This window comes from Kryptolebias marmoratus, linkage group LG21, assembly GCF_001649575.2.
Source record: "Kryptolebias marmoratus isolate JLee-2015 linkage group LG21, ASM164957v2, whole genome shotgun sequence".
NCBI lineage: Eukaryota > Metazoa > Chordata > Actinopteri > Cyprinodontiformes > Rivulidae > Kryptolebias > Kryptolebias marmoratus.
Genome location: NC_051450.1, coordinates 18,676,958 through 18,702,501, shown reverse-complemented (window position 1 = coordinate 18,702,501; position 25,544 = coordinate 18,676,958). Strand labels below are relative to the sequence as shown.

At 42.6% G+C, this 25,544-nt stretch overlaps 3 protein-coding genes across 4 annotated transcripts in view; 2 read left to right on the top strand and 1 right to left on the bottom strand.

Moving 5' to 3' along the window:
• The first annotated feature begins 6,964 nt into the window (after positions 1-6,964).
• skida1 (SKI/DACH domain containing 1) lies at positions 6,965-11,231 on the top strand. Its single transcript, XM_017428391.3, has one exon. The coding sequence runs from the start codon at positions 7,612-7,614 to the stop codon at positions 9,736-9,738; it is 2,127 nt and encodes a 708-aa protein (XP_017283880.1). The 5' UTR covers positions 6,965-7,611; the 3' UTR covers positions 9,739-11,231.
• Positions 11,232-14,818: 3,587 nt separating this feature from the next.
• On the bottom strand, positions 14,819-19,055 carry LOC112450964 (splicing factor 3B subunit 2-like). Of its 2 annotated transcripts, none has more exons than XM_025008648.1 (3): positions 18,986-19,055; positions 18,244-18,539; positions 14,819-15,280 (listed from the first exon to the last, which is right to left on the bottom strand). In XM_025008648.1, the coding sequence occupies exons 2-3, from the start codon at positions 18,469-18,471 to the stop codon at positions 15,188-15,190; spliced, it is 321 nt and encodes a 106-aa protein (XP_024864416.1). In that variant the 5' UTR covers positions 18,472-18,539; positions 18,986-19,055; the 3' UTR covers positions 14,819-15,187. The 2 variants fall into 2 exon arrangements, with proteins under 2 accessions (XP_024864416.1, XP_024864415.1); XM_025008647.1 differs by lacking the exon at positions 14,819-15,280 and adding an exon at positions 17,516-17,980.
• A 276-nt stretch (positions 19,056-19,331) lies between these two features.
• Positions 19,332-25,544, top strand: part of LOC108243140 (polycystic kidney disease 1 like 1) — a 24,398-nt gene continuing 18,185 nt past the window's right edge. The window contains exons 1-8 of the mRNA XM_037973330.1: positions 19,332-19,336; positions 20,069-20,203; positions 20,283-20,356; positions 21,330-21,475; positions 22,478-23,544; positions 24,272-24,511; positions 24,603-24,735; positions 24,823-25,026. Coding sequence (XP_037829258.1) covers positions 19,332-19,336; positions 20,069-20,203; positions 20,283-20,356; positions 21,330-21,475; positions 22,478-23,544; positions 24,272-24,511; positions 24,603-24,735; positions 24,823-25,026 — 2,004 coding nt within the window. The remainder of the gene's footprint in view (positions 19,337-20,068; positions 20,204-20,282; positions 20,357-21,329; positions 21,476-22,477; positions 23,545-24,271; positions 24,512-24,602; positions 24,736-24,822; positions 25,027-25,544) is intronic.

Below are 25,544 nucleotides of genomic sequence, written 5' to 3'. Positions count from 1 at the left end.
ACCCCCTCACATGGCTTTTTTGTTTTTCTTGTCTTGTTGTTGTTTTTGGATCACCTTGATACATTGCCCTGGATGGCCAAATTTCCACAATACATTTAAAACTGTGCCATTATTTAGCCTACAATTACAGTTTAAATTTCCATATTTAGGTTGTGCAACACTGTTCTTTTGCATTAGAACGAGAGGAGTTATTCTTACTGTTATTAATATTAGTGTTTTGTTCCTCTGGTTGGGTAAATGCATAGATCTTGGCTGTATTTGCAGGAGCTTTTAGTAAACCACTGTATTCAACAGCATTAAATGGGTCACTTTAATCCCATTTAATGTAAGGATTTATGCTGAGATGCTGAATAATTACAACCAGTACATTTTGCGCTTTTAATATAGGCTTCTATTATAAGTTTATTTATCACTCTGAACTGATTTTACTGAGGCAAATTCACAAATCAGTAAACAAACTGGTAAAATAGATTTATTGAAGCTAGTAATTTAATTTCCACGTTAAATAAATCATCACTTCAGAGTTGATTTAGATCAAAAATAGATTTTTTATGTCAGATTTTATGTAAAAAAAATTTAAATGTATGCCACTTTATACCAATTAAATTGTTTGTTTTTAGACAACAGTCAAACAAACTCAGTGTAGCTCATTTTAATATTTATTTCATCCATTTCAGTAAAAAAAACATAACATTTGAAGTTTGCTGAGCTGAAAAATATATATATTTGATATGTTGTGTGTTTTACTGTTACATACAGTATATCGTACATTTAATCAGTTTAGTCAAAAGAGCAAAAAATTCTGGTGGGAGTACTTATTGCAAACCATGGAATTAAACATTAAAAAGGTTGTCCTGAAATATATCAAGTGATGGAGTTTGGTTTTAAAATGCAGGTACGCACTAAATGTAAACAAAGCAACTTTTTCAGAGTAAGTACGAACCAATACGTCAAATGGCGCTTCCGTCTAAGTCGCTGTTGTTGACCTATTTTCAGTCACTTCGGCTGTTTCCGTAGGTAAAACAAACACGTGATAGCAGGCAGAGTTTCACAAACTTTAACTATGGATATGATTAAAAAAAAAAAAGAAATATAGTGTGTGGATCTTTGACCAGTTTTCATGATACTGCATAGAGTTCCTTAAACAAGATTTATTGATCTAGATCAACTTAAAATTGGTTGGTTTTAAAAAATATATATATATTTTTTTAATTATCCTGAAACAGAAAAAAGGTTTCAGGCTTTGTGACTTTAGAGCGAGTCGATTTGAAATTCTTCTCAGTGAGGGAACACTTTACTTTCCTCCAAAAAGGAAAAAAATAAATAGAGGAATGTTAAAAAGAATATATGAGGCTGCATATCAGCGTGTCAGTAGACAGTTTTGTTTTGACAGTTCCCCATGCTGTTGCCAAGGATGCTGCAGAACACACACACGTAAACACACACACGCCATTCCAAGCACTCAGCTGCTGCTTGCATCACCAGCTCCTTTGAGCGTGCTCCTGCTCTCGGTTTCCAGAGAAACGTAATGACTTGCCAGTAATGTGCAAGAGCACACGAGCGTCCTCCGTGTAATATGGCGAGCGAGAGGTCCCTGGGAGTGCCTGCCCATTGTTTGCTTTAATTTCAAATTGCTCAAATGCTCCAGTCGACACTGGACCCTGCACTAAAAGGGGGGGTGAGGGGCTGGGGGAAAAAGAAGAAGAAAAAAAAAGTGAATTGTGTGTGGCAGGGGAAAACCTATTAGAGCTGGAGAGAACAAAGGGAGGCAAAAGGAGGGGGCAGCGCTGGAAGGCCCCATATAGTTACTGAGAATACAGAAAATGGTAAATAATTTTTACAACTTGCTTTTGATTAAGTCAAAGTCTGTGCAAATAGTGTTTAATGTTGTGTTGTCAGAGGGAAACCACAGATGCTGTTTGGTTCCACTGACTGCTGGAGTCTTAAAAGTAGCTCTCAGAGCTTCTGTGTCATTTATCCCTGAAGCCAAGCTGCCTTCAGCTGCCGTCAGTGGTCGCAGGTCTGCTGTGCAAGTTGACCATCCACTGCAGCATCATTTGGCTACAGACTTGTTCATGTTGTTTTAAACAAATGCCTTAAATATCTGAGTAATAGCCCAATTTGCACATGATCCTAATACCATTTAAAAGCTTGTGCTTTTAAGGGTTTGCAGAAATCTTTCTGGTGCATTCTGCTCCTGTTGTTGACTCGGCCACCTTTGCAAAACGTGCAGAAATGAAACACTCATCCTTATCTGATCAACGCTCTGTAGACTTTCACAGCTTGTGTTTCTGGATATAAAACCAGCAGTCCCCGTGTGACTTTCTGAATTAGAACTAAAACAAACAAAAAAAAAGTTTGGTTGTTTGTTTGTATTTTCTGAGGGACAGCTGCCATTTTACTGCAGATCACACCAAAGTTCACCTTTTAGTAATTATTACATAAGTGGAAAAAGGAAAGAAACGTGTTGCATGTGTGTGTGTGTGTAAGGAGGGTGTTCACAGACTGATCTTAGAAACTTTAACAACTGAGCTCTAATAAATGGAATTTGGGTGCTTTTTTTTAGCCTAATTTCATTGCTTTCAGATCATTTTTACCAGATAAAATAAACAGGTTTGTTGTGTCAAAGCAGTGGTCTGAGATACTAAATAGTGTTAATTAAATCCAACTTTACCATTTGACTTAAAACATATGTTTTCCCTGCCTGAATAAAGATTGGCTTGAGGTGTTTTCTGTATGTGAACCTCAGAGTTACGCTTCAAACCAGCCGGTCACCATTTTAAACAAACTTTCAGCTGTTTCGTCCTTTTGGGAGACTCACAAATCTTTTGAATCCTTGTGCATATTTATTTAACATTTACAGTCTGCATATATGTCGATAAGTTTAAAGTTTGCGTAATATTCTGAAGAAGCTGAAAGCGTTTTTGTTTCCTCTCATTGTCTTTTTCAAAGAATTTCAGGTTGCGTTCGGAGAACTCCATATTTTATTGTTGGGCTCCCTTTATAAACAGAAAACTGAAGTCAGTTTAATCCCTGTTTAGCTTAGTCACAGAGGGCCAAGAGAGGAAAAAAAAAATACAAACAGTCCCAACACGGCGAGGTGAAAGGTGAACAGAGCCCTCCCCCACCACTGTCCGCACATACTTCAGGCTCGGATTGCAAAGGAAAATCACATTCTCCTGGTGGTAGCAGGGGGCTGGAGAGGAACTCATTGTTTTGGCGTGGGGCAGTGGGTTTGTGTCATAAAAAAGTCTATGCTCCTACAAGTGGCAGCACCTCTCCGACCAAGTGTGTCCATAAAACTCAATGTAGAAACAAATGACTTGCAGGAGGAGACCTCAGTTTGATGAGCGCTTTAAATAAACTGGAGGAAAGCTGCAAAGCTGAAGTCCACATCCTGGAGTAAAACTAATCAGGAAAAGCAGTTTTTATAGGAGCAAAGATTTTATATAAAGATTTGTTGTGTGAGAATTTTAGGCTTGGTTGTTTATGTAAAAATCAAATAAGTATTGATGCTTCAAACAATGTGAAAATAAAAAAATGTGTCCATTTTTGTGTGTGTGTGTGTATGTGTGTGTGTTCACTAATACCTTAATCACAGTTTCCTCTGTTTACCTCTGACAAAGGAAAAAAGAGAAGAATAAAAATAATAAAAGACATAATAAACTAGAAAATAACATTTTTTCCATAGATAGATTGGTTGCATTCGTAGCAGAGAGCACGAGTCCCTCGCCTAACTATACTGCCTTATAATTACCTGCTGGAGTCTGTTAGCAAAATATCCCTTGAAACACTGGACGGATTTTAAAGAATCCTGCAGGAAATAATCGTTGGATGAACATCTACAACCCATTAACTTTTCGGGTCAATTGGATTCAAGATGGCCGCCACAGCTTATCAAAATCCCCCAACGCAAACTGACTATAAGTCAGTTCATTTAACAGATATTGAGCAAAATCTCTGTCGTGAGATCTGCATTCCTTCAAGGAATTATAGACCTTTAATTTATTTAATTTATCTGGTGTATAAGGAATAAAAACACATCCGAGGTGACTGATGTTTGCAAAAAGACAATAAAACCTTCAAGTCAACACGTTGTTCTTCATCACTTCTGTTCAGTTCTTTACATCGTGAAGTTTATTTTCAGTTGGGTCCCATGCAGTGGCAGACTGGACCGGTCCGGCACTCGGACCAGGACCAGCACCAGGACCAGGACCAGGACCGGGTGTCACCTGCTTTCAGCGGGCTGCGGTCAGAAAGCAGCCGGGCTTGGAGGGCTCTCCTTCGGCCGCTCCTCTCTCTGGCCCCTGCCGGTTTTTCCAGACCCGGGAGAAAAGGGGGAGGAGGTGGAGGAGAGTCCCCCCTGACATCTAACAACAAGCCCCAGAGCTCAACTAGAAATACATTTATTTATTATTTAATAATTATTTAAATATAGTGTAATTTGTGACGTGATAAAGTTATTTTTATTCTCCACCTGAGGCTTGTTTCTATTACCGGACATGGGTGAAATATTAACACATTTACAAACATAATGGATTTATTTATTCATTAATACCCGTTTCTACAAACTCATGGAGCACATTGGAAAAATTCAATTAATGTCAGTATTAATTAGACTCATGTCCCTGCTGTACACAACTTGTTTTACTTTATTATTGTTTTATTTTTGTCATCTATATTTTTAATCCTTATCATTTTTTTGTAACTTTCCGGTTTAGTTTGCATATATTATTTGGGACATGTGTGTTTGTAAGACAAACAATTTCCATTTTACTCAGATTTTAAGCCATTGCAAAAACGTTTATCCTGCTTTATTTAATATTTTTTATTACCAATTTCACACTGACGCAGATGCAATGCGATTTTCACAATAAAAGTCACTAATCAGTTTGAGAGTGGGGAAAGCAACAAACGCGCCAAGCAAATGAGGGGAGTTGTGATTGTCTGATGCTTTTTGAACAAACTGGAATGATGAGTTTCATTGCAGAGAAAACTGCTGTGGAACGTGATTAGAGGTATAAACCAAAAAAAAGGGGTTTCCTGTTGGAAAACTCATCTGAAGCGCAAATGGCGTAAAATGGCAAACCTTGGTATCTCTTCCTGTAATAACTCACGGTGTGCTGCCTCTGAGGGTCGGACTCTCCTCTGACTTCATCTCCTGTAGCCGTGAAACCCGGTGTCTCTCTGCTGTCATGTAGAATCTGCACGTGGGGGGGAATTTTTATTTAGCCTATTTACTTATTGTCCCCTGTGCGCAGACTGTGCGCATAAAACGTCAGGAAAATCGCCCCCAAATGAGCGCGAGCTGACCTGCAGAGAAGTCCTGATAAGATGGTTAAGGAGACATACATTTAGTAAAAATCAGGTGGGGGGGCACACACACATGTCCTGAGACCCACTTCTAATAACCAGGCTTAACTTTGCGCTGCGTAAAAATTCATGAGTCTATAGAAAATATGTCTTTTTCTTTTTTCTTTTTTTAAACAAAACGTGTTGCACGCTGGTTGATGAGCCACCGAGGTGAGGTCAGTGTTTTTCCAAACATGGAGCCTGGAAATTCAGCAAAGCAGGCTGTGGAGATGAGCATGCCCAGTCTTGAGTTTGACCCCCCTCGCTGCTCGTGCTGGAAGGGGCCACGAGGGACCCGCGGGTTTAACAGATCACCAAAGCAAAGAAAGTAAGCTTTTTGGGTAAAACGACCCAGCCATTGTAACGCAGGACTATCACGATTAAAAACTGCTAACCAATCATACGTTCGTGTTGTGTGCAGAGCACAGCGGGTGGTGCCTTCAGCTGCATTCCCTCTTCCCCCTTTTTTTTAAAAAAGCCTGCGTGCGCGACTCTCCCGGGTGTGCGGAGATGGATGAGGTGTGCGCGTTTCAGGTTACGACTTCGTGTGCAAGTTCTCCGAAGCGTCACATGTTTTGGGGTTTTGACGCAGCGAGCTCAGGCGCAAAAGACACAACGTGTGCAAAAATGTTTGGCACCAGGGTCGTAGAATCGTACGGTTTCCTCCAAGAGGTGTGTGTGTGTGTGTGTGTGTGTGTAGGTTTTATGTTTGTTCTTGCAACCCTCCTTTTATTGTTTCACTGTAAAACTGATTTAAATCCTGATGCATCGGTTTAGGAGCAAATCGCAATTCAGGAAATAATTTACAATTGTTCCTAAATGTGTTGCGTAAATATTTTTTTTGGCGCAGTTCTGATTTATCTGATTTCAAGTCGCCTTCAGAATAAAAACGTGTGCGGGGGAAAAGCAACCCCGGCTTCACTCCTCCCCTGCTGCTTGTGTAAATAACACAATAGGTTCAACAGAACCCTGCTTTCTTATTAAAACGCGGCGGAATTCACATCATCGCCATTAATATGATCATTAGAGGTAACTGTTATTTATCCGCGCGCAAAACAGAACACATTAAAGGTGCAAAAGGAATGACGGGAGGATGCATAAATACATTTATTCATTTAGATTTTACAACTATTTGTTTACCTACGCACATCATGCCAGCCCTATATAGGTCAGTTGTAGTTTTCTGAGGATTTAGTTGCTTTGTTGACATTGCGTGCGGACTCACGTCTCAGAATCGCGTTTTTTAATATATTTGGAAGACTACTAAACAGCACCATTTGATATATTCAGAATATCATGTCCAAGGGTTGAAATGTGTCCCTTTAAAGGTCTGTATAAGTGCGTCAGTCCAGGAGGAGAAAGGAAAGGTGTTAAGAGTTTTTTTTAATTATTTAATCAGCCTCGATGTGAAGCAGCAGCCTGCAAAAGTTTTACAAATGACAGGTATTCTGCTTTAGTGCTCCCTTTGTTGTGATAAAGCAGTTTAATTATGACAATCAGCGCTGGAGCTTTTTATTTCTGGTAATGCACTGGAACAGGGGGTGAACTTTCAGCATTTTCGGGGTTTTCTTTTCTGCGTAAACTGCAGACATTTGTAAACTACCGTAATGGTAAAGGGTGTGGGAGGGAAGAGGGGAGGGGGAGATCCATTTTTTTATTGCATCACCTGTCAGCGGCGTCCAATAGGCGTCGACTCCGGCAGCATTAATTGATGAAGGTGTCTCCAGACCGGCCCACCTCCTCCTCCTCTTGTCATTTTTTTTATATCCGCGGCGCTCAGCCAAGCAGCCAGAAGAACCCAGCTGCTTTTTTAGCTCCTATTTCTCCGATTCACTCTTCCCTCCCTCCCTGCCTCCCTCCCACCCCCTTTCCCTTCCTCTCTCTCCCCTCCTTCTCGCTATTTTATCCCTCTGGCTGAGGCAGCGGTGTTACACCTACCCCTCTGTCCTGCTGCCGAGCAGAAAGGGGAGTGGAGCCGGCAGAGGCAGGTAGCAGCAGCGGCGGCAGCGGAGGCGGCGGCGGCGGCCCCGGCTCCTCCATCCGTTCCCCCCAAGCACCACCATGCGGGACCGGGGCGCGCGGCGAGGAGCGGATCCATTTAACTGTCAAACTTTGCGTTTTCATGAAGCAGCAGCAGCAGCAGAGAGGATGGATTAAAGGTGCGAGCAGGATGCCTTGAGCTCGCGCACACCTCTGTGCCATTCAGTGGTAATTTATATATATTTATATATATAAATAAATAATCCACGGAGAGCGACTATGGGAGACCTGGAGTGCGGATTCGAGGAGATGCAAGGCGTGAGGCTGGGGTACCTGCTCATCAAAGGCAAGCAGATGTTCGCCTTGTCCCAGGTCTTCACCGACCTGCTGAAGAACATCCCCCGGACCACGGTGCACAAGCGCATGGACCACCTGCGCGTGAAGAAGCACCAGTGCGACCTGGAGGAGCTGCGCAAGCTCAAGGCGATCAACTCCATCGCCTTCCACGCCGCCAAATGCACGCTCATCTCGCGGGAGGACGTGGAGGCTCTGTACGTCTCCTGCAAGACGGAGCGCGTGCTGAGGTCCACCCGCAGGAAGGACGACGAGAAGAAGGACGACGACGAGGAGGAGGAGGAGGAGGAGGAACTGTGGAAGGAGAAACTTTGGCTCAGTTTGCGCGGCGTCCCGAGGACAGAGCTGCCTCCGCGCCTCGCCGACTCCAAACTACCTCAATTTTACCACAAAGCGCGCGGGCGGAACCACCGCTCCACGGCCAAGTCCGGCCACAGACACTTTAAAAACTACGAAACCGAGAAAAACGCAGGGAATTGCGTCACTTGGAGCCAAAGGCGCGCGTTTTTCCGGCAGCCGCTGCTGTTTCACTCCGACCTGCTTCACAAAAGGAAGAGGAGGCGCGAGGGGGCCGGCAGGAGCAGACACGCGCACCATCATCTGCACACACCGCCCGTGCTCTTCCTCCAGCCCAAAACTGCCTTCCACCTCAGCCCGGACTTCTACCTGGACCCCAGACCTCACCACCACCACCACCACCATCACCACCACCACCATCATCACCACCATCAGCCCCCGGAGGGCTTCAGCAGCGACACCGAGTCCAGCACCTACTCGGACTGTCCCGACTCGGACTTCGGCTCCGGGTTCTCCACCAGCAGCAGCGGCTCCGAGGAGGACGAGGAGGAGGAGGAGGATGAAGATGACACGGAAAGTTCAGACGTCAGTTCGGAGGAGGAGGAGGAGGAGGAGGAGGAGAGCTGCTCCTCTCAGTCCGACTCCAGCTCAGTTTCCAGTCGTGTTTCGGTCCAGAGCATCCGGTTCCGACGGGCGCGCGTGGGTCTCAGCGGCAGTAAAGCACCTTTGGTTCTGCAGCCCACCTTCCAGTACAAGAACCACCAGGAACCCGGGAGTCTGGGTCACGAGGCGCCACCAGGAGACAGCAGACCCGGGAAACATCCCAAATGTGACTTTTTACGCTGTGAAACCAATTTCATTTCCTCCGCTGCCTCCTCCGAGGCCGCTCCGGACCGGACCGAGGATGACCTGGTCCCCTACTCGCCGGGCCAGGACCCGGTTAAGGCCTCCCACCTCTCACGCAGGACCCCGGGACTTCCCACCAAGTGCCTCTCGGGACTCGGCGCACAGTTGGACTCCGGCAGGCTCCAGAAATGCGCGGACAAAAAGGAGGCGAGAGGCACCTGCCTGAGACTGAGCACCCCGCCGAAAAGAATAAAACCCGAGCCAGATGAAACCCCCGTGAGCGCGGGCCCCCATCCGGACGGCGCAGGCAGGACGCCGCCTTTCAGCCTCCACAATGTGAAAGTTAAAGTGGAGGAAAGCTGGGAGGAATATGAATACCAGAGCCAGGCCGCTGTGGTCAAATGTAAAGGAGATAAAAGTCCCGATGTGGCCTCCAGGTCCCCCTGCGGCCCTCAAGAATGCAGCCAGGACGCCCCGAGCGTGGAGGAGGGGGAGCAGAGCAGCAAACCCTGCAGGCCTCAGGGGCAGAGGAGCAAAAAAGCCCGAACATCCAGGATAAAGCGACCCAACAAGACTGCCTCTTCCTCCCCGTCCTCCTCCTCCTCTTCCTCCTCCTCCTCCTCTTTGCGACCCGCGGGCTGCGAGGAAGCGACCTCGGAGGAGCTCCCGAGCCGACGCAAGCGCAGCGCCGCGGCGTCGCCCGCCAAAGCGCCTTTCAGCCTGATGGCAAACTTCCCGTGTCCCCCGTCGCTCGCCGTCGACGGCGACGGGGATCTGTGCCCCGCGTACTCCCTGAGCTCGCTGAGGGGCCCCGGGCCTCCCCCTCCGTCCCACCCCGTGTGGAGGTGGCAGCCAGGCGGCCAGATTCTCCCTCCCCCACTGCAGGCTCACAGGACGAGGAAATACTGAGCTGCTTTTCATGAAGAAAAGGGGGGTAAAAAAAAAGAGAGCCCTAACATCTCTAATCGTTGCCTCTTAAGGTGAGCGCACAAAGCTCGCCATTTTGCCTTGTTTTCCCCCTTTTTTTTACCCCATTTTGTATGGATTTCCATCCCGCTTTGTTTCGAAGTTTAATTGAAGAAAAGCCACTCTTGAGCACCAACAGGACTGTGACCCGCAGCTCCGCGGATTAAAGGCTAAAAATCTGTTCTTTTAAAATAAGCTACCGATTGAAGCAATACGTTTTGCTTTCCAAACTCTTCTTTTATTCCCTCCTGTTGTGCTCGACCTGTTGGAGTGTTTGCAGGGTTCAGTAATTTTGTCAGAAAGTGGTAAAAAAAAAAAAAAAAGAAAAGAAAAATTGCAGCATTCATTTGAATGTGGCAACCTTTAATCTGGCAGGGACTGTTAAACTTTGTAAATAAAAAACAAAAAAAATCAGGGTTTCCCCACTCTGTGCCATGGGGTGTATTTAAAAAAACACACACACAGCGCTGTTTTATTTTTATTTTTGCAAAATGGGCTCAAATGTGCCCAAATGTACTGTAAGGATTGTTTCACTTGATTTATCAATCAGTTCCTAATACACCTTTTTTAGGTTTAAATGGAATTTATTTTTGCTGGTTGTGGGCTTTGGTTGGGATTTTTTATTTTTATTTTTTAATTTTAAAGGTACTCATTGCAATATCATGAAGACTAGTCCAAAAAAATATAAAATAAAATATTCTTCTTATATTGATAGGTATTGTGTCCTTAAATTCAAAAAAGAAAAAAAAGTGTTTGTTTGCTTACAAAAAACAGCCAAAGTGACTGAAAATAGGTCAACAATTTTGACTAATTTGATATATTTGCTTTTATGTCATTAACTGAGCAAAGTATGCAGATAAAAGGGCTTTGTTTACATTGAGTGCAAACCCACATTTCACAATTACCTATAAGTATATGTGGAAAACTACTCATTCGAACTGCACCATTTGATATAGTCCAATTTAATCTTCTTTATATTTGGTTTTATATCTTGCAATGAGTACCTTTAATTTAGGGTGCTTGTGTTTTGGTTTCCTGTCTTTTTATTTCCTGTTTTGTTTTGTTTTTTAATTAAAAAAAAATGTCTCAGAAAAAAAAGGGAAAAGCCCAGACGCAACACACAAGCCTTATGTACAGACAATCAAAAGAGAGAAGAAGAAGAAAAAGAGAATAAGGCTCATTGCTCTGAAAAGGTCTGCAGGAGAAGAGGAGATTTGTGTCCCTCCTGGTCCACTCGGCCCCCGGGCCCCCCCAGGTTCCTCTGGCTGCATCATATTTGTGCCAGGGTGCGAGGAAAAACGCAGGTTATTCGGTGAAACAGCAACAAAAAGTAGGCAGGAGACCTCTGGCTGGAAACAATGCAACAAAGCACAAAAAAAAAACAGACACAAAAGCTGCACTTTGATACTGTTTTGCATCCTTCTCCCCCCCCNCAGCTCATCAGGGTTACAAATAGTTTTCTGACTCCCCTTTATTATTTGCATCGTTGAATTTATGCTATCTCCCTGCCTTTCCTCGTTTTAAAGACAAAGAATGAAATCCACAGTCCTGACTGTCTGAAATGTTGCTTTGTTTATATGTGAAATGCATCCTGAATGTAGCCTTTTTTTTTCCTATAAATATGGCCGCTGCAGCTGGTTCAGTGTACATATATCTCTAAATGAATGGGGCTGAAGCTGCAGCAGGCGTTTTTTTTTTTTTTCCTCTTTTTTTTGAGTGAATGTGTCCGCATTGTTCCACGGCAGCGCAGGACACGCTCTGCTAATTGGTGTGCTTTTCTGTCGGCCACACACACAAAACCTGCACGGCGAGAAGGGGGCCCAACCGCGCTGCAGCTTAGCCCGGATCACAACAAACCCAAAGCCTGTGAATGATGTCAGATCTTCGACAAGCACAGCGAAGAGTGCATTCACTCAGAGAGGACTGTGGTGGGGAGGGGAAGGATGGTGCATGGTTTTTAAAGGTACTCATGGCAAAGTCAGGAAAACACAGAAAACCAGGAAGTGTGAGGCGCAAAACGTTAAAGCTTTCTTCAGTGTGTTTGTTTACCTACGGAAACAACCGAAGGGACTGTAAACAGATACAAGCTTCCACTTAGTGTTCAAGTGCTTCGTTTAGGTTGAGCGCAACCCGCATTTCCACATGTGTGGCGACCCTTGAGCTGCACCGTTTGATGTAGCTCAGGAAAACTTTTTATAATGTTTGACTTTTTTTGCAGTGAGTACCTTCAGTGTGGACGCCATTAAAGCGGCTTTTGCAGCCAATCAGAGGCTGGAACGAGGCAGGCTCACTTAGTTTGCCTCCATGTGGCATGAGCAGTAAAACAGAAAGGTGGTGGTGGTGAGGGGGGGTTGGTTGGTTTGAGATGGAGGTGTTCAACCTTTAATCCTCATGTCTGACGCTTATAAAGGCTGCAGGAGGAAGAACCAGAGCCCCCCACCCCCCCATGCACCAGCCTGTTCTGGGCTGAAGGACAGAGATAGTGGCCTGTTTCAGACAAATAGTTCTCCATCAATGTAAACAAGAGCTGCACCTCCTCATGTCTGCAGCTTTTTTGATACTTGAGGTCAGGTTTTTGACATGGAATTTGAAGTCACTGGCTGTTTATATATTTCTGAATATTTATTTTTGTGAATTTCATGTTTTTTTCATTGTTGTCATTGTTGTGAATTGAAGAACTGCACTCATAATGGAAACTTGAACCGGTGGTTTTTCTGAAGCACTTTCCACCTCTCTCTCTCTCTCTCTTTTTTATTCCTTTTCTTTTAATTATGGAACATTCATTAAACGGGACTGAGTGTAATCATCAGACTGATTCTCTTTCTTTGAGCTTTAAAAATAATAATAATAATAAAAAATACTTTGACATAAAATTGAAATAATGGAATTAAATAATAATGTCCTGAAGCAAATATCAGACTTGAAAGCAAGATAGACTATAAATAAGCATATATGTGCACAGTTTAATAGACATGTAAATAATAAAAATTGTATTAAAGTGAATTTTCTGAAAAGAAGACCAAATATTGGCTCCTTAGCTGGAGAATCCTGCAGCATGTTCTGCACAAAAGGTGATGCAACCGCCACCCAAAAAGAGGAAATCATCAGTTTCCTTTCCACACATGCAACTAGAAAACTAACAGAAAGGTTTGGAGTTTATGTTGTTTCCTTGTAGAGTAGTTGATTAATGGGACACACACACACACACACACACACACACACACACACTTTGCAGCCACGCAGGTAGCAGCTAGAAGCAGAGCTGCAGACGCCTCAGCTGCGCAGGAAGCGTCGCAGACACATCCAGACCGGAGCCCCGCGGCTCCCTGCGCGCTTCTCTGGCCCAGGGAGCCCGCAGGGGCCACGCTGCTGCTGCTGCTGCTGCTGCTGGGTTAAATTCCTCTGCGGATTGGGAACCAGCAGACTGTAACTCCTGCAGAATAACAAGGAGGAATCAACAAGGAGAAGTTTGATGTTCTCTGGTTGCATGTTTATGTAAAGATGTTTAATGCTAACAGGCGCATGCGCGTTTGGGTCAATATGCATTGATCTCAGAGACAATTAAGAGCTGCCAGGACGCTGATCTCCTGCCTGTCTGTCTCCTGTTTGCGCAGACACGTCATGGTGTGAAATATGAACCTGATAAACACGAAAAACAAAACAATGACGCGTATGGAAATGCTCCTCTGTAGATGTGTTTGTGATGGTGTGGAGCAGAGAATCCCCTCCTCAGGAGCTGCAGGGTCCCTCCTGCAAGCATCCGAGTCCTTATTAGTTTTAAGAAACCCAAACTGAGATCAAGACGGGACCTGAAGCCTGACTTTGTGCGTGCAGGCTGCAGGACACGGAGATCTGAGGGGATCAGCCTGAATCTGAAGGGTGCTCATAAGAGCTGACGCGCTGAACGTGAAGGTAATTTTAAAATAAAACACCTGATTGGGCTAAAACGTCACGTTCAAACAAGAACCTGAACTTACAGAGCAAAGAATAATAAAAAAAATGGAGCGAGAGAGAATTTAGATTTATTTCAAACTGATCAAAACAAGAACAGAACTAGATAGATAGATAGATAGATAGATAGATAGATAGATAGATAGATAGATAGATAGATAGATAGATAGATAGATAGATAGATAGATAGATAGATAGATAGATAGATAGATAGATAGATAGATAGATAGATAGATAGATAGATAGATAGATAGATAGATAGATAGACTGAACAGCAACAGTAAAATTGTGCAAAATCTGAATAAAAACGTGCAAACAGGAATTAAAACTGTGCAAAAAGTGACTAACAACACATCAGTGGAGTCATTATTTAAAATACTAAATAATTGTACTTTTTACATTCTATTTTAAGGGTTAATGGAACTAAAATTAGTTCTAGTGCACTGCTTTAAAAGCATTGTCTATCTATCTGTCACACAGAACTCCCCCTGAACAGATCTGGGGTCAGCAGGAGGGTCAGCAGCTCCTCTGCTGCTGGAGAGTCTCCTTCATTTAAACACAAAATCATTTAAATATTTTTTTCCTTTTTATAAAAACAAAACAATTAGTTAGAGTTTTAAAGAAACTCAAACCAAAATAATTAGATATGTTGGTAGAAATGACAAACTTATAGCGTCTGTTTTCATGTCGCCTTTCTGCGTAAATGAAATAAAAATAGTTTCTGAGAGACTAAAGTTTGAACAAATGTTTCAGCCGGAGCAGCGAGGAGCAGGAAAAGGTGCTAACCTGAGAGAATTCATTCTCTTATATTTTGTTAGTTTATATCTGAGATTAAATTAAAACCATTTTTCCTGCTGTGAGACCTTTCACGTCTGAAACGTCGTAGTTTGGCTGTGTTCAAAAAGTCAAAATTAAAACGTACAGATTAAAAATAAAAATGAATATTATTGTAAGACACAAAAAGTCAGCTTGTTTTTTTTGAGAGCTCATTTCCATTTATTACATGAGCAAAAGTTCAAATAAAATAACAATAAGGAATATAAATTGTTGCAATTTAAATATTTCCAGTGACTTTTGCAAGCATTTTCTGTTAAATAAACACAGTTTCCCAATTATTTTCCCTCTAAATTACAAAAAAAAATCCCATCTTTTCTTGGTTTAATGGTTTATCTGCAGCTCAGGAGGTTTGGAGGAGTTTCCTCTGCATGAAAAAGCTCTGAAATGCTGCGTTTGCTTCTCTTTCTGAAGGGACGGGTCAGTTGAGAACATCACACACATCACAGGGGGATCTGAACATGGCCACAGGCAGCAGTGACCTTTGACCCTCACCTCCTCATACCAGGGCGTTTCAGGGACGAGCAGCTCGGGCTCGAACCGCCGGCACAAGCAAACACATGAAATAAAAAACAGGCTCAGATGTGACGAGGTCGCTGTGATGGATTCAAGTCGTGGAGGGCGCCGTCTCACCGGGAAGCTTTTTGTTTTCTTTTTGCTGCAGAAGCAGATTTAAGCTTCTTCTTCTTCTGCTCTTAACCTGAACAAGGAAACACACCAGGTTCCTTTATTCTTTATGCAGCTGAAGCTTCAGGCAGCAGCTTTCAGGATTCACTTGAATTTGCAACATTTGTTGGAATAATTCAAGAATAAATCCAGTTTTTATTGACTGATTGTGTTTGCTGCTCATTTGTGCAGCAGAACTTTATTTAGCTCAAGTTTTGAGCTCATTTGTCAACTAAAATGTCTCTTTTTTTCACCAGCTTCTCAGTTTGTGGGCTTTCAGAAAAGCCATTTATTCTCTGCTCTGCTGTCCTCCATGAGCTCAGCATCACTGCTTCTGTTTCAGCTTTAAAAAGGTGCTTTCCTGTGGAACCTGACGCTTCTTCTTCTCCGGGGACGGAGACTTAAACACCTTTTTAATAAAGAGCTCAAACTTCTGTGAGGAGAAGCAAAGTCTCACTCAGAACTAACCAAACTCAGCTCTTCAAAAAGCTAAAAATGATTCCAAACCACCTTTTCTTGTTGGTCAAGGAAACAGATTTTCATTATTTTACACAACAAAGAGGCTAAAAAAATCAACAAATTTAGTTTAAGCATCAATTCTTTCATCAACAAGGAGCAGAAAAGCAGCAAGAAATTAAATAAAATCAACGGAAAATAAATGTATGGATGGATGGAAATAAAGTCAATTATTAGGAAGTGAAGATGAGATGGAGAGAAAATAATTTGTTTGACACAAAAAGATTTAAGGAAAAGATCTAATTTCTGCTTTTATATTTTATTCATTTGTTTATTTGTGACTGAGTGAATTTTCCCCCTGCTATCTCCACTTTCTTCACTTTATTTGTTGTTTTATTAACTTAGTGTTTGTGTTTTTGTTTTAGGAACCCAGTTTTTGTTTGTTTGTTTGTTGTTTATTTATTTGATTTTGCACAAAGCTGCCTGACACACAGGATCTTCCACATGTTTGGAAAAGTAACTCCTGTGTTTCATCTGATTCTGCTTCTTCTGGTTTTTCTTTCCAGGCTTTCATAAGAAACATTCAACAACAAACATTCATCTGGAATTTAAAAAATATAAACAAATAAGGAAAGTTTTAAACAAGGAAGCTTATTGTTGAGAAAATTAAAACAAAAATGTTGCTTTAAAGAGAGAAAAGATAGCTCCTTCAGTTCAGAGGGGCTGGGAAACCTCAGGAAGTGTTTTTATTTTTATTTTTTTGTTTAGTCAAAGTAACTTTTTGAGTCACATAAACGGATCAGAACCAAAGACTGGACCCTGCTGACCTCCGGGGTTTATCATTGAAATAAAAATGTAAACTTCTGACCCACAAACACATCCTTAACTGGACGAGAGTTTGTTGAAAACCAACATTCATCACCTGTGAAGGTGCTGAACCGAGCCGGGCGGCTGCTCCTTTCAGAACCTCCCGGTCCGGACCGTGTTCTGGTCTCCCGCGGGTCCTCTTACATAACAGGGGAGGGGGGTCTCCTTTAAAGCACCCCCCCCCCTCCTGAGCTGGCAGCTGCTTTCTCAACATTTCCTTCACTTGATTACTTTTTAATTGCATCACCGCGCGCGCACGCGCACGGGCTGAAGACAGGGCGCGCGCTTTAACGAATGCAGAAAGTTGCCGCCTCAAACTGGGGCTTTACGCACCATTACGGCTGCTTTTATTTCTGTTAGAGGAGGCTCTTTACTCATCTTTATTTTTTTATTCTGTTTTTAAATTAAACCAAATCATTCGTGACTCAATAAATAAAGTTAAGATGTAAGTTTCACCCTCATGGTTGCTTTAATAGCTCAAATTAACATATTTCTTTCTAATAAATTCACTTCGGGGAGGCCAAACAAGCTTGTTTTCTTTGCGTCATCGCGTCTTATTTTGTGTTTACATGGAGTGAAAACATTTCAAACCCTCCTGGCTGCAGAAACGGAACGAAAACGAGGAAGGAAAAAAAAATGCTGAAAATAAAGCGAGAAAATGTGTCCGAGTTCCCCCCTCCGCGCCCCGCCGCGGTCTCACGGCGCCCCCTGCCGGCCGCGCGCCGAACTGCGGGCTCCTCTTAAAGGGGATGTCTGGGGAAACCGGAAGAGTTTTTTAAGGTGGACCGGAGGAGTTCGGAGGCTGTGAGGCAAAGGGCTCAGAGGGCAAAATGGACTCAGAACCAGACCCGGTTCTGGTAAGATTTGATTTTTATTATTATTATTTTAAGCAGCTCAACCAAAAAACAACACGAATAAACTCACAGAGAGCAGCGTAGTCCGAGGTTTCAGGGGATAATATACACACGTATGTTCAATTTTAGTGTTTAGTTTGAGATTTTAAAAAAAAAGGAAAATAAGATGTGATCCAGGAAGAAAAGCATAAAACAACACAGATTATTTCGTGTTGAAGTCGTCCGGATTTTACTTATTTAACCTCCTGATATCATTTGACAATAAAACAAAGAGGCGACTATATTTTTAGGATTTTTTTTTATAATGTAAATATTAGCTCCTAAAAGGGGAAGCCCCCTTTCTCCTTGCGGTTTGAAACAGGCTGGGGTCTTGATTTGGATCAAATAAAGATTAAAAAAATAAAATAAAAGTCTGCTCGGGTGTAAAACAGTTTGCAGTGAGATGTTCAGCGGACAGAAGCAGGAGTCAGGGAGGAGGAGGCCATCAGGAGGTGTTTCTGCCTCTTCGGGTCACATTCATCCTCCTCCCGGAGCAGCGGCGGCGGCGGCGCGTAAATCTGCAGCAGATTCAAGCTTATTTTGGTTTTAAAGTTTATAATTTGTCTGTTTTGGTTGTGCGCTTTTTGTGCCAAAGAGAGACGGACCTGAGATTAAAAATAAATATATTTCGTTTCTCTAAAATGCTCCCTGTAGGGTCACAGGTTTGATCACAGGGGCCCTGTTATTTCCTGTCTGACCCCTGAGCAGCGAAGCCTCCTCTTCCTCCTGCTTCATCGTTTGCATACAGTTCCTCCCTTTGTCCCGATCCTGTCCTCCTCACCTGCACCTGCGCGTGGTCCCGGTCCCGGTCCCGGTCCTGGGCCTCCTGGTCGGACATCATGCTCCTCGTCCTCCTCACGCTCCTCCGCCTCGCCTCCTCCTCTTCCTCGCCGAGGTCCGGCGGGTCCCTCGGCTCCACGAGGACCCCGGAGCCCGGAGGCTCTGGTGACCCGATGGGCTGCTCCGGTGGAGGGTGAGTTGGGGTCAGATTCAGCTCAGCTTCGGGCATTTGTTGAAGAAGGTCACTCTAAAAGTCGTATTTCATGATGGAAGACATCCCATCAGCGTCAACGGGATCTGATTTGAATAAAAGTAGCATTTTAATTAAATTCCTTAAACATAAATTTCACATAGAGTTTAGATTTTTAGCAGCATCTATCCTTTAATATCTAATATGTGACGTTTTGTTAAAACCCTTTGCCTTAAACATTTGGTTTCTGGACTCAGAAACAGATAAATGTAGTAAAATCAGCCATAATGGGTCAATCAGACACTCTAAAATAATAAAATGTTGGGTTTAATTCACTTATTGTGTCAACTGGTTCCACCAAAGTGGCCTAAAGTGATCAATAAAGGAGGAGTTCACTAAACAAGCCTTAAACTCAAGTGATGGGACAATCTTTATTCAGTTAAATTAATATTTAGCATCAATCCTACAAGTGAAAATGGCTTCTTCTTCTTCATTTAGCGCAACAAACCTGCTCATTTTGACCATTAAAACAAGAATAAAACACATAACTCACACTGCACTGAAGGTTTTATTCCTCAGAGAGCATTTCTTTAAGATTTAACCAGGCTTGGACACAACCCCAGCTGACATTAATTAAGAGTTTTAATTGTTCTAAAGTCTTTTATCTGTGGCTTTTATTAAGGGATATAACAAATTTAACTCCAGGCTCTTTTTATGGAGCACACTGTAAAGCTAAACGCAGAAAAGCAGAAGATAAAACAGAGTTTTAAAGCCAGAAAAAGGTAAATATCTGTAGTTAAAAGCCACTGTGTTTGGTGGTTACTGTGGTTACGAGTAAAAGACTGATCGTAGAACGTGAAACATCTAAAAGGAGCCGTGCCTCACAGAGCTAACAGAGGATGAGGTAAAAGAATAAAACTAAATGTTTTATTTGATCTTTTTAAATGTGTTGCTAGAGTCTTTAATAATGGAAGTGTTAAGATCTCAAATAAAAGCTTTAATTTAAAAGAAAGAATCATTATTATGGTTCCGCTGTTTATCAGGCGTTTCAAACTGGAAAGAGAATAAAAAAATATCTATAAGTCATTTTCTTACCTAGTTTTATCAACTTTTCATGTTATTTCTCATGAACCTGACAGGGACTACAGAGGAAATCTGGTTAAATCTGGACAATGTCATTTATTGTGCTCCTTTTAAAAAATGTGCTTTCTTCCTATTTGTTTAAATAAACACCTAAAAATCCTTCTTCTCCCTGCATGGCTCATGTACAGTGAGACTGGGAGAGCCTTGCTTCAATCTGCAAACAAATAAACTGAATCATTCCCAAGCAGCAGAGCATTAAAGCCAATAAAAACCTTTGAAATAAAAAGAAACACGGAGTTCAGGTAGGAGCTCAGGGCTAAAAACTGGTTTTCAGTGTTCGTCCTGCTGGAGACAGAAGGTTCAATGAGGCCTTTAAGGACCTCTGAGCTGTAAAAACTGGGTTTGAGTTCAAACTTTAAGGAAAAATCAGCTTAAATCCATCTTGTTTCAGCTGAAGTCATTGTTTGCATCGATATGTTGAAGAATATTTCCCTTTTTTATGCAGCTTTTTGAAAACCCTGAGCGCCTTTCTGCCTGTGTTTCGTTGCTGAAGGTACCAGTTTGCAGCATTGTCTTCAGAGGCTTGTTGCTGTGGAAACCAGCTGCGTCCTCTGGTGATCCGCGGCTGCTTCGACACGTCTCTCAGTCGAGAAACAAAAGACGTGAAAGTAGGAAGGATGAGCCCAAGGTGAGAAAACCCCGCCTTTCTTTTCTCCTCCGACCTACAGATGACGACACTTTTCTGACGCCGTTTATCTGCCTCTCAGAACAGAACAGGAGGGACACGTTGTCCTCTGCAGAGCCGGAGAGACGGACTCTGGACGTCCCGAATGTCCCCCAGGTCAGCTCATACTAAACTTCACTGAGTTTTATTCCTGCAGTTCCTGAAAATACAACACTTTAGTTCACAAAGACACAAAACTTTGTTCAATTTTATGACTTTTCTGGAGAATAAGTTCAAAATTATGGGTCCTCTATCTTTAATTAAGTTTATTTCTATATATTTCAACTCATTTTTGGCTTTTCAATATGTATTTATTTATCGTATTACTTATAAAATATTCTTTTCTTTTGTTATAAAATGACAGAGGGGCACAGCAAAGCTCACCTTATGCAATAATTTCTTAAAGACATGTTTTAAAAAATATATACATTTAATTAATTATACTTTACCCAGTTAACCTTCATAGATTTAACCCATGAAAAATAAAAACACTCTTTCATTCAGCGCCTTAAAAGATAAAATAAAAACGAGCCAAAACTTTAAAAAGTAATTTAAAACAAATTTGAAAATAATTTGCTTTCGTTTGGTTTTTTTTCTGTTTTCACTTCATTTTAACTTTAAATATTTACTGTAATCCTATAAAAACTGTCCTCAGTAAATAAATCCAACATTTAAACATTACAATTTTAAGATTATTTTTAAATTAATATTTCCAATAATTAAATTTCAGTAGAAATGTGCACACATTTTCAAAATAAAAGCATGTGTGCGTGCAGAGAAAAATAAACCAGGGTTCTCTGGTTGATGTTTTTATGAATTTCAGAGGGGAAAAAAAGATTTATTATTATTATTTTTTTTATATTTAATGAATGAATTGTACTGTTGGTTTTCCACGGATGGGTTTGGAAGAACAGAACCTCTTTTCTGTCTGGAGCTTGTAAAGGTCAAAGTTCACCTCATGTCAATAAGAGTTCCTTTCCCGTGTCGACTGATTGGATGTTAGAAGCTCCAGGCTTTTAAACAAACACGTTCCCGAGGACAAGAGACACGTGATGATGTCCTGCTTGTTCTTCTTTTGTCCTCCGTTCAGGTTTTTGTGTCTCTTTCCTTCACGGGCCCCCGGGGGCCCCCTCCCGCCATCCCCCTGCCTGTTCGCCTGCGGAGGCGGCGTACCTCCGCGGTCCTGAGAGCAAAGGTCTGGCAGCTTCATGGCTCAAGGAGGAAAACGCCGAGGAGGTTTGGATTTTCAGCTCAAAGGGTCCAGATTAGAACCGGCGCCACAATCAGCTCGTCTGTGGCCCCAAAACACAAAGAAAACTGTTTTTATTTACCCACTTTTTATAACTTATAAGATCATACTCTGGTTATCTAATAGCAGTCTAAAACTGATGTGCTTTTCAGCATTTCATTTTAGGTTTTTAAGCATAAAAATACACCTTTTCTGTTTCAAAACATCCCCCATAGTTAAAAACATTGAACATAAATTGAGCAATTTCATTAAAATCTACTTTGTCAGATTCATTTCCACATGCTGAATGCTATTTTTAATTCTTGTTATATTTTACTTATTCATAGTTTGTTGGAATCGTTGTTTTAAAACAGTTTTCATGAAGAGTTTTATTTTAGGAAAAGCATAAAAAAACTAAAGAATTTTCTACAAAAAATCCGTAGTCTGAGTGCTGAATGACTGCTGAAAGAAGAAGCTAAAAAGGAGCAAAATGCTGCTTGAAAGCCAAAATATTTAAAGGTTAGCTAAATGTAGAAACAGTAGCTAAATATGACAGAAGGACAGCTAAAAGCTAAAAGTAACACAAGGCTAATTATTACATTCACACAATAAAGATCACCACAGGAAACTGTTCAGTGAATTAATTATTATACATTTTGTTGGTATGGGGAGCTAGGGGTGCTGAGGGTTCTGCAGCACCCCCTGCTGGATGCCAGAGGAAATGTACGTCCAAAAACAAGATTAAGGAGTGAATAAATTTCCATGTCAGTGAACGCCTCTGATGATGATGGATGGATCCAGGAGATTAATGTGGAGTTATAAAATAATTAAACAGAATTTAAACATGAGTAGATTTTGAAGACTTTATGTCAAAGATGAAGAGATATTTAAAGACCTTTTGCAGGACTGGATGTAACTTTTGTTCTCAGAAAGCAGAACCAACACCTGAGCTGTCTTATTTCCCCTCAGGCGTGAGGGACGGTTTGATTGTCTGAATGTGGCGCTTGCAGGTGGCTGTGGGTCCCGTCGTTGCCGACCTCACCCTGAACATTTGTGACAATCAGCTGACGGCTACAGATGACGTTTCTGCGGAGCTCCTCAGACTCACGCTGCAAGCAGAGTGCAACGCAGAGGGCGACTGTAACCATGGCAACGTGACAAATAGGCACCGACGTGGCAGCATCCTCTCACACCTTGATGCTCATCATCCCCTCCGTGCGTCTGATCCCTCCAGCTGCCATCTGCTCCTCCGTCTTCACCTTCGCCTCCCCTCAGCTGGAGGACAGTCTCCAGAACTGACAACAGAAGAGTGGACCATAACCGTGTCCCCGCCGAACTCCGGCCTTTACAGCGTCACTGTCCGGGTCTTCAGCCCTGTCAGACGATCACGAGTCCTCCTTCAGGAGCCAGCTGGAGACGTGCTGCAGGACGACCCCAGAGGCATCGCCGCAAAGCAACAATGCTCAGTTTCACTCAGGGTCGCGGCGGGGTCGAATGTGACCGTGTCACCGGTGGCGGCAGAGCTGCACAGAAACAGCAGCTGCCTCGCTGGAGCAGAGGCAACGGCGGTTTTGCTTTCCAGCCACATCAGGGAAGTTGTGATCGAGCTGCGAGCCGAGAATCGAGCGTCTTCTCAGAGCAAAAGTGTGAGAATGTGCGTCGAGGGGAAGAGGAAGCCACAAGATCAAATTCATTCATCGTGGCAACCACTCACTTGTCAAAGTCCCACTTACAGTAAAGAAGACAAAGGTAAAGAGGCCAAAAACACAATAAAAATAAGTTCACAAGTTGTTAAAATCTATAAGAATTTAATTTATAACCAATCTAATCATGACTATTTTCAAAAAGAGGGATTTTCTTCGTTATCTTGTTATACGTTAACTTTAAAAAGCCCGTTTTATTTTGCAGTTGTGAGGATTTGTGCAACAAAACAAGTGCAGCCAACAAATACAGACATAACCTTCGTAGCTGTGGCTGACACAGCACATCCTGCAGAGCTTTTCTGGGACTTTGGAGACTCCAGGTCAGCCAGAACCTCTTCAAGGATCATCACCAAAAGATACCAGAACCCTGGGAGGTACGAGACACCCGGAACACATCCCAGATACACCGTTTGTTTCTTTTAATACTAATTTTACATCAAAGAATTGCTAATAATCACTCTTAAAGGGATAATGGGATCCTTTGAAGTGGGCTTTTGTGGAAAAGTTGTAAACAAATATCTTACCTGTTGTAGACAGCTCTTGAAAGTCCTCAGTTTGGAGAAATAATTTAATTCTGAAGTGATCAATAAGCGGCTCTGAGTGACCAAAGTGGCCCAAACAACCCAAATCTCAAAGATTTCATCACAGTTTATGCAAACTTAATTGTATAAAGCTTTACAACATTGTTAATTTTGCATTAAGGGATTATTTGCAGGTGCAATTAGGGGCAAAAGCAGCTAGCTGTAGCACTCATGGTGCAGCCTGGGAGGCTTCCAGCAGGAAAGTAATTATATTTTTGCAGGAGTAAGCAGGTAATGTGAAACTGATGGCAATGCATCGAACGAATCACCATGAATTTATTAAAATTAGAGTTAATTTAGAACGGATCCATCCACTTTGGGTTAGCTGTGTTCAAACTAACTGTTAGCTCATCAGTCTGGTCAGAATTAAACTTTATTTAACCAAACTCAGGGCATTCTAGGAGCTTTCTACAACAGGTAAGATACTAATTGTTCATAGTCCTTCTATAGAATCCTACTTCAAAAGAGCCGAAGTGTTCCTTTAATGGAATAACTCACAGTTGAACCCGTCTTGACGTAGTTACGATGTAGTCGTGGCGGCGTCTTGGGGTCAGGCGGTCGTCGTCTCCGATGTGTTCGCGGTCCTGGTCCAGAGAGCCGTGGAGCTCAGCAGGCTGGTCCACCGGGCCTCGGTCCTGAAGAACCAGACGGTCACAGTGAGCTGCCGGGTCAACGCCGGGACCGACCTCACCTTCGCGTGGAGCTTCGGGGACGGAGCCACCAGGTCTGGACAGAGAACCGTACGGCATGTCTTCAACAGGTGAGTCAAACGGGACTCAATTCAGTTTTTCTGTGTTTTAATTTGAATTTCTGGTCGTTCTAAAGTGTTTTTATTTTTTATCTTTATGCAGAACAGGAGAGTTCACGATCAAAGTGGTTGTGTCTAATCTCATCAGTTCTGCGTCTCTGAGCAGTCTCATCTTTGTTGTGGACCGGCCCTGTCAGCCTCCACCTGTTAAAAACATGGGTCCACTCAGACTGCAGGTACCGACCGAACCCTGACTTTTATCACAACCAGCAAACACACTTTGTTGCAGAACAAAGACGACAAGTCTTCCTCTCTGGGCTCAGGTGTGGAGGTTCGAAGTCGTCCGTCTGGGGGTGACGTTTGAGTCCGACGTGGAGTGCGACGTATCAGGAGGCCTTCGGTACTCCTGGACCTTATTGGACTCTGCGGGACGGGACGTTCCTCTGCCTCTTGGAGACAAACAGAAACAAATCCTGGTTCTGCCGAGCCACGCCCTGCAGTACAACACCTACACGGCCACAGCAAGAGTGGGTCCAAACAAAAAACGACTTTTCTGCGGAAATTTGCTCAAGAAAAACAGCAGTTAAAAAGCAGCTAAACGAACATAAAACAGCAGCTAAAAGCTCAAATTAGCAACACAGTAGATAAAACCTTAAATTAGCTAAATTAAAGCTAAAAACTATTTTTTTTTTTTTCAAAACAGTAGCTAAAGGCAAAAATTTAGCAAAAATGTGTCGGAAAGCCCAAATTCACAAAAGCTTAACTAAAAGCTAATATTATCAAAAAAATTGCTAAAAGCTGTTTTTTGAAGGTAGTTCAATAAATTATCAACATTGTAACAAAAAGTAGCTTATGGCTAAATGTAGCAAAACCATAGCTAAAAGCTAAAATTAACATAACAGCAACTAAAAGCTTAAAGTAGCACAGAGCTGCTAGCAGCCACCCGCTAGCAGCCGCCGCTAGCGCTAGGTGCTGGGTACCCGTGAGCACACGGAGGACAGCCTCGACGTGATCCTCCGCGCACCGCCGACGAGGCGCTCCCGGC

Excerpts from the sequence above, each read along its gene's own strand:
- LOC112450964 (XM_025008647.1), bottom strand. The coding sequence starts at position 18,471 with ATGCCCGAAGCTGAGCTGAATCTGACCCCAACTCACCCTCCACCGGAG. Across the intron at positions 17,981-18,243 it reads GGGACCACGCGCAGGTGCAG|ATTTACGCGCCGCCGCCGCC; the intron begins GTGAGGAGGACA and ends AATCTGCTGCAG.
- skida1 (XM_017428391.3), top strand. The coding sequence starts at position 7,612 with ATGGGAGACCTGGAGTGCGGATTCGAGGAGATGCAAGGCGTGAGGCTG.